At 34.9% G+C, this 9092-nt stretch overlaps 1 protein-coding gene across 1 annotated transcript in view; it reads right to left on the bottom strand.

Annotated features, from left to right (window-relative positions):
* Positions 1–8871, bottom strand: part of LOC103129246 (biotin--protein ligase) — a gene marked incomplete at its 5' end in the record, with an annotated part of 15184 nt that extends 6313 nt beyond the window's left edge. The window contains 3 exons of the mRNA XM_007540272.2: positions 466–626; positions 698–765; positions 8588–8871. Of these exons, the coding sequence (XP_007540334.2) occupies positions 466–626; positions 698–765; positions 8588–8871 (513 nt within the window). The remainder of the gene's footprint in view (positions 1–465; positions 627–697; positions 766–8587) is intronic.
* Positions 8872–9092: the final 221 nt, after the last annotated feature.

Consider the following 9092-nt stretch of genomic DNA (forward strand, 5'->3'; position numbering starts at 1 on the left):
AACTTCATTAAATTGTGCCCCACTGTTACTTTTTTGCCATCAAAATTGTCTCAATTCAGCTATTTGCCTTATGACAATAGCTTGAACATACATTGTATAATATCATTTGTAGGTATGTGATGATATTGTTGGATTATGTTTTCCTTTGTGTATTTTATTGATTATTACTTATTTCGACTCTTAAATGTTCTTAAGCTTTCTATCCTCATCTTGATGTGCTAGTGGTCTGCTCAAGTTAAATAGTTAAGAGTCATATGGTGTACATTGTCCCTTTTTAAATAAAGTCAAAGTGTGACTATTGCTGTTACCATGCTACGTATTATGTTATTCATGTAAAAAAATATTTTTTTAGCTCATTGTGTTTTGCAGAGGCATCACAGTCAAACAGAACTTCACGCTATACACCAATCCATTAATGTAAGTGTTAGAAGAGATGAGCTGAGGGTGTGTTCAAGCCTGATATACCTGATATCCAGGAAGTGTGCGAACAGCTTCCACGATGGCTAAAGCAGCCAAATGTTGTAGGAAAGGAATTCTTTGACCAAGCTTGGAGTTCAACTCAACTTGGACCCCAACTGTGAACATTGCACAGCCTAGTGGGCTGAGCCAAGCATTTCTTCCTCGGCCTGAAAAAGCAAGAAAATTTACGTATTTCAAAACACAGTGTAAAAGGTGTTTTTGCATGTTTAGCACTAACCTCTTCCTAGTGTTTGTCGAGCAGCTACTGCTACCAAACCAGTGTTCTTTGGTAAGTGCAGCATCATCCTGTGAGAAACCAGTGAATAATTGTGGTTATTAGGATATCTGACTTCATGACACCTTCAATTAACTATTTATGCTTCTTTTGTTTTGCTTTATTTTGAAGACATCTTGGAAATTTTATTTCTATCATAACAAAACTTAACACTATTTTTAATTTTGATTTGTATAATAATAAACATACAATGAAGGTAAGTAGTTGCTGACACCAAAGTGTAGCTACTGAAGAATTGTCACTGTGAGGGATTTACCCCCTCCCTAACAGGCGCTGTTTTTTGTACTTCTATATTGTAATTTATCTGGTAAATGTATTTTTTGTTTTTTGTTTGGAGGAAGTAACTGACTTTATTTTATATTTTGTTAATCATTCTCTCTTCTCTTTGAGGTCACCTGGTCATGTGTTGCCATGGAAGCGCGCCCATGAGCAGTGCTGACAAAGTGTTTTCAATCAGCCTCACTGGGAAAATCCATTGTTTGAGAGGGAGTGGAGATGTTTTTGGATTTTGTTTGGGCCCAGATTGTTTTTGTTTTAGTTTTGAAGTTGTTAGTTGTAATTATGTAAATGGTTTTCTAGGAATATAGTTAAGTACAATTGTGACTTTTTTCTATCTGGAAATGTAACTGTTGTCTCCACCCCTTAATTAGTCCTGGTAGGAGCCAATCCTTTAAAAGCCAGGTGTTTTAGATCAAGGGTGTTTCTCTACCTTGTTGTTTGAATGCCTGTTATGCTGTGAACTGGATGGTAAAGTTTGAAGGACTGCATAAAGAAAAACTCAGAGCTCTGCAATTTCTGGATCCTGTCTGATTTTTGATCGCAAACCACCAACCAACACCAACACCAAAAAATACACAAGAGGCTGATGATGAACTGCAGATTTAACCTCACTAATGTGCATAGTTTATCAAATTAAAGAAAAAATGTAAATACAATCTCATATTTCCAAATGGGATTAAGGCAAATACAATCTATTGGTGAGCAAAGACCATGAGCCATAGCCTTTTAGGTCATTATTATGATTAGGTTGGTTGATCAATTTAAGACTGGTCCAAGTAAAGCTCACTCCACAGATGAGTCTAATCAAAAGACCAGATGATGCTTCAGCCTATCAGCCTTTAGAGGCTGATAGGCTTTCTATAACAAAACTTCAGAAAATAGGAAACATTAATTTTTGTGTGTGTATTTGGAACATATATAGACCAATAAATGTCAACTTAGAGTAGAGGCTAAGAAGTTATCATTATACTTAACAGCAGGTCAAATAATTCATTAAAATGTCATGACATTATCTATACTATATGCAGTAAGATTAGCTAACAGTCCATTGGAAGCAAATAAGTATACATCAATGGCATGTTCACAAGAAAGTATTATGACACAGAAGTGTTGTTTAAATTGAAGGCGGCGTGTCCTGCAAGGGTTGTGGGGGTGGGGCGGTAGGCTGAACACATAGCTGCAGGAGGAAGGAAGATGAAAAAGTGAAAGCAGAAATTAGTCTGAGGGTTTAAAATAGCTCTTCTTTGAATCGTTATATCTGTGGGATTTTAGCGAGTTCAAGCTTGGCTTAAATGCAGCCAGGAGTTGATTCTCTAGGAACTGCTTCCACATTTCGGACACTGCCATAAAAAGGTCTAACTTACAATTTCAGATGATTGCTTTTTCCATCAGAAAATACCTTAAAACAAGATTTCCTTTCATAAGCACATTTACATCGATTATTCAGATCAATAAAGAACAATCTAATCCATAAATGTGATTAAATAAAATAATCCTGTTTACTGAGGAACAGCTAAAATTAGAATTTTCTAATGGAAGTGATCTGTGGGAGATGGCTGCTCCACTACTACGGGGAAGCTGAGGTACTGATAAATGGCCTTCATTTATTTTGGATATACGAATATACCTTGCATGGCAGTGGACTTACAATGTAATATCACCCATTGAAATGCAATGTGTGCCTCAAAGTATTTTTATCACACCAAACAAAAAGATGCATGCAATTCAAACTGAATGGTGGAACTCCAACTTGAAAAGCATTGTTTAATTGGCTAAAGAGGAGTTTTTTTGCACTCCTAAAGAGGAGTTTTTTTGCATCAGAATGCAGATGCCTTCTATTCATAAAGACACATGCACAAAGCTGGAATGATTGAGGGATTCATTTGTGCAGCTATTTATGGACATGTGTGATTCTCTACATTTTCTCCACCTTGGGAATCAATTCAAACCTATTTAGAGTTCATCTGCTGATTTGCTGATCCCATTTTCTTTTTCAGTGAGAATGAAAGTGCACCTTAATATTTACATGTATTTTCTGCACACAGACTGATCGCATTTACGTCTACATGTGACAAAAACAGAGGAAATGTACTGTTTACATGGCAATTTCCCCCTCATTTTAGTTTTGTTATATTTATTTATTTTGTGTGTGTATGTGTCTTATTTTATTGTATGGGGATAAATGTGGTTCAGTTTCATTATTTAAGTGTAAACAATAAAAGATTAAAATCATGAAAACATTGAGTTTGATGCTCCTGAAATTAAACAACATTGCACAGAGTCAAATTTCAGTGTATTAAGTTCTGGTGCTTTATAATTTGTTATTTTCCACAGAGAAAATTTCAGTGGCTGCTACACATTTTCACAGCAGGTAAAAAGCTGCATAAAAGTTTTGCATTAAACATCTTTTGAAAAGAAAGCTCTTTTAAAAAAAAATATTTTCATTCTGACTCCTGGGTTTTTGCAGCTTGAAAGATTTTTGCTGCTGCAATTATTTTTGGCCCACTTTTTATGTGTGAACTGCAACGAGTTAGCTCAAATCATACCCAAATTTTGCCCCCAAATTCCTGCTTTTCTAAGAATCTTTAAATGAAAAACACTTATTTGTAGCACTTATTTGTTCTTATGGTTAAATGAAATAGCTGACTGCAAAAAGTCTAATCTAGGTGCTTTTTATTAACAATACTGTCTCTGTAATAAAATTATTTTAGCAAGAGCAATGGAGATATTTTGCCTTTTTGTGTTCAGCAATTTTTTTTTAAATTACGTTATCTTTCATATGCTTGGGTTAATATTGTGAAGGGCTGCAAAAAGAAAAATTCAGAGCTCTGCAATTTCTGGATCCTGTCTGATTTTTGATCGCAAACCAACAGTCACCAACACCAAAAAATACCATGAGAATCTCTTTTACCAGATTCTCATGGTAAAAGAGAATCTCTTTTACCATGAGATTCTCCTACTGGCCAATCTTTAATCTTCTAGAATTTTGTTTAATTGCTTACAATTTAGTTCAGAAGTCCAAGTGAGGGGACCACCAAAGACATTCAAAGGCCAGTGCCTGTAGAGACCACCAGACAGACTAGAGATGACCTTCCATAACAAGCAAGGCCCCTTTAAGCAAAGCTCCAAGATTGCCAGAGCTGGTTGGCCAAAGATGCTACACAAGTTGCTACAGTTAAGGAATCAAAATTATTTATGGAAACCTTTAAGAAAACAACACAAACAAAAAAAACAAGCATTTTGTGTTAAAACAAAACCTTTCTCTTCCACAATTAAACTGATTCTGGGTTGATAGAAAACATAGCTTTTAAACACAAGATTTGCTCTCAAAGTAAGCAATCCTGCCTAAAAAAGTCAGTTTTTGTGTAGATCACATACAAAACAGATTTGTAAAAGGGACCTCATTGATTTCTTAGCAGTTTGAGTAGAAGTCAGCAGTGCAAGTGTTGCTCCAGGCATAAGGATCAAATTTAGCAGAGCAGGAAAAGAATTATTATACTCTGTGGATGTGCCAAGTGCTCTCTCTGCTAAATAAATATTTCTACCTCAACTCAGTACCAGCAGCATCTATTTATTGCAGTAAATATTTTACATTATTTCAACAACTATATAACTGGAGTTTTCAATCCATATCACAAATAAAAAAACAAAGCATATTAATAGAAACACTTTATAAAGACTAGGCATAATTACCAGAAAACCACACACTTCTTATACAGTATATATAAGCTGATACTTAGAGACATGCTGAAGCTACAACTAGCTGGCTGGCATGAGCTAGAAGCTCTGGTGCTAATTGACCAATCAGATGGTTTGTTGAAGAGGAGTACTTACTGTTATTTCAACAGTCTTTTTGTCTCGATAACCTAAAGATGCTCATGTCAATTTATGAGCATTGTAGAAATAACATGCTCATTGTCTAAGGTGTCTATCATGACAGAACCTTAATGAGATAAACAGGCCAAATCAACCAACACATTACCACTATGTACTTATTACTAATGTAATCTTTATTGTGCAGAGATCATTGGAGCAGAGGTTGAGCACAATGAAGTGCACCAGAAATGCAGAAATACATGAAACATGCTAATTCCATAAAAGGATAAACTTTTGTCTGATTTAGCCAAACTCATGCAAATACCATTACATACGTAATGGTATTTGCTAAGAGATGCATGTTGAAACTTTTTCTTGAAGGCCCGGAACAATGCACATAACTTATTTTATTTATGTAAAATTAAAAAAAAAAATTGTAGAATTGCATAAATTCTAAGATTTTTCTTATAATGACATCATAAGGAGCTGGATTTAGTCAGGATTCTTTGAGAATACGAGTCCTGCATGTTTTATATTTCGTCTAAAATGGAATCAAATCAATACAAACCAATCATCTCATCTGCAGATAAAATAAGGCTTCTCAAAAAAAGCTCTCTGATGACAGAATTTAAAAAGTCACATATCATCTAAAAAATGTCAAAATCGAAAGAAAAATTAGTAACAGACTATCTATCTGGAAAGGGTTACAAGGCATTTCTAAGACTTTGGGACGTCAACAAACATAAGTGAGAACCCCACTAGAGAAAACCTGCAACTTCCCTAAAGAGTGTCTGCTTGATGGCAACCAATCTACAACACTGAAAGAAGGTCTAAGTGTATGTTCCGTTAGAAGCTATTTTAATGTAATAAACCATTAATCGGCAACTAATCATAAGTCGATTAATTGTTTACACCCCTAACCAAGACTGATGGTTCAAGCATTCAACTAAAGGCTTTATATGACAGATGAACTAAACACTCATGTTACTGTGAACTTTCAGTTTACTAGTGAACTGAGACACATTTACAAAAGTCAACTCATTGCTATGAAAAACACCTGTGTTCTACCTGATATTTGTGACACTAAACTCAACTACTAAAACAAAACTACTGTGTGGACATTAAGGTTATACAGTTTTGGCTGCTAGAAGTTGCACCATCTCCAGTGTTTTTGAACAAGAATCACCTTTTCAAAGAAAATAAACCGAATTTTTGGTCCAATGACATCATTGTCTTAAACATTCTTCATGTAACAGTGAAGAGCCTTTTAGATGGCAAAGTAATGTTGTGCAATAGATGTTGTGGACAAGAGTTAAGGGATATTTTATAGCTGCATGCATCATCTCTCTAAAGTCTTAACCAATTCTAGATGATAAAGCCAGTACTGGGGTTTTTTTCAGACACAGAGTCAATTTAATCTTTATTAAATGTCTTGTGATTTACTTCTATCCTTAAACAAAGACATAAAGCACCATGAGAGCAGGAGTATTTTTATCTGAAGGTTTAATAATTTCCTAAAGTTGCAGTGCCATGATGGAAGAAGTCACCACTCAAAAACTTTATACTTCTTGGATAACACAGCCATCTGAAAAATTGCCAGCCTCTATATAAGGAGTTTCATTTTTAAAAGGTTTTCCACAGGATGGTAGATTTTTCACAGGTTGTTAATTTAGTCTTTACCTAAATATTTATTTGAACAACACTACAGGCTAAATGTTACATTTAGCTCAATTTGACATTGCGAGTCCATCTACTCTTTTCAAAACTGTGTATGTGCCGAAAAAGAGGGCTTGCCTGAAAATATCCAGTATTATCAAGACATCAATTCAAATACTGGGAGACATGAAACAGACATTCTTAATAATAACATTAATCAAGGGTTGCTTGAGAGGGACATCTGGAATCTTTAACGTTGTCAGTGAAATCAAACTGTAGCAGCAGATCTGGGGTTATTTGCTGTACTCATTCACCCAGCTTTAGTTTCCCTATAACCTTAATGACAACTATGTCTGTTCCAATCAACTCAATGCTCCTCCAGAGCCCATTTTTCAAACTTTCTGACAGTTTTAAGTGGTTCCACCTGCAGCCCGACTGACCCACCCAAGACACCACTTTTACCCACGTGTGTGGATGCAAACAAAGAAGGCTAGAAGCAACTTCCATTTGCTGGGGAAAGGTCACTGAGGCAATAAATTAGTTCCAGTCTGCCTATCCCCCTTTAGCAGTGTATGAAAGAACAGTTAAAAGGAAAAACAGCAGGGGGAGGAAAGGGTGTGTCATTATACGTGATCAGTAGCTCTCTTAAGGTGAAAAACATCAGCATCATTATAAAAACATAAAGGTCTTTTTCAAACATTAACTGTCTGTGAATTAGGCTACACAACTGATTGTGTAGCCCTGATTTCTAAACACAACATAGATCAAAATAATCAACTTTCTGGACTGTAATAATATTGAAATTCAACGAATTAGAACATACCACCCGATAAGGCTCGCTTATCAGATTAAAAGTACCTTTCTGAAATAAAATCCTTTAAGAAAGTATGGAACATATTTTAATAAGACCACATTTTTGTTTAAAATAAAGTATATTTTAAATTAATTAAGCTTATGTATTGGGTTGCATTATATGTAACCAGAAAATAATTATAGTTAACAGAAATAAAGACTTTAAAATATCAGTCTGTGTGTAATTAATCTATATAATGACTTGGTGAATTGAGTTACTGAAATAGATTAACAGTTTAATAGTACACTGTTTTATTGAACATGTATCATGTTTTCAGATCTATTAATGCATTAAAAATGTTTTAGAAAGGTATTAAGAAACTACATATGCATTGTTTTTGTAGACATACACATAAACTATTTGGTTAAGTATTCATCAGAAGTTATACCCTCACTGTCACATATTGCCTATTTTCCTAATATTGTACATCCCTAATATTAATCTGTGCAATTGAGCATGTTGATGTCATCTTTGTATTTTTCCTCAAATGACATGTATAACTGAATAATCAAAAACATAAATAAATAAATAAATAAATAAATAATAAATTGATGGATTATTTAAAATAGTACTTAATTAGTAAAATATTTGACACCTGAAGTCATAGTAAGACCATGTGGTAAGAACATCTGCAATATGATGGAAAAAACATGCAAACTGCTCACACCTGCTGAACTTATGGGGTAAGGTTTTGCTGGCATATTATTAAATGGATTTGCTTTGTGTATCAAATGCTGAAGCACATCTGAAAAAAGACATTTAGATTTATATATATATAAAAATATTTTTTTTTCTCAGTGTGTGAAATGAAATAAAATAAAATAAATTTCTCCATTTCAAGTCAGTAATTATTACCAGGAGGTCAGCTGACAGATTGGGCCCTCACCCACAGCAAACTGTTAGAAAATGTATTCATATTTATTATTTAAAGCCGCACCGACTCAAGCCATACCGTGCTCTGGGGGTCTGCAGAGAGGTTAACTGTGCTTTCCCTGACCCTAGAACTGCACAAGTCCCAAATGAAGGGAAAGTTGAGCCCTGATGATCTTTGTAGACTTGATGGTTTGCTGCAGTCTGTCCCTGATTAGTTTGAAAGAATTAGCTTTGAAAGAATTTTATTCAATAAATTAAAATCACTGCCTTAATTAAAATCACTGCCTTAAGAAACAACAGATCCTGGTCTGAACATACATTTCAGGCATTAAAAAGCATTGTAAAATTGATGTTACCCTTCCAGCAGGTTCATGGTAGAAGTGGTAACTTCAGCATACAGCAGGGTGTTTCCCAGATGGTTGGTCTTCAGATTTGTGCAGTAAGTCTCCATAACAAATTGGGTCATCTCTTGGGATTCTGTGACCAAAGACAGACAGTCCAAGGGACCTTCATGTGGTTCAGGGCTGGACACTACCCTGAAGGAGGTTTTGGAGAATCGAACAATAGCATCTTCATCCGCCCGTTTGTGCAGGAACTTCAGAAAACTTTCCTTGGCATCCTGAGTGAAATGTGAATATGTCTAGGTTTAGTTAGATAGTGGTGGTTAAAAGTAGGAAGGAGCAATATAACCAGAGTTTGTGGAGATAAATTATTTAGAGGAATAATTTTAGTAGAGAGAAAACTTCAGGGTATTGCCCAGAAATCATTTGCATTCAATGATATGCGCAATATTCAGTTTAAAGGTTAAAGAAAGGGAAAAAAACTAGAAGGAGCTAAGACCAATTCTCTAAACTGAACAGG

This window comes from Poecilia formosa, unplaced genomic scaffold (assembly GCF_000485575.1).
Source record: "Poecilia formosa unplaced genomic scaffold, Poecilia_formosa-5.1.2 Scaffold530, whole genome shotgun sequence".
Lineage (NCBI taxonomy): Eukaryota > Metazoa > Chordata > Actinopteri > Cyprinodontiformes > Poeciliidae > Poecilia > Poecilia formosa.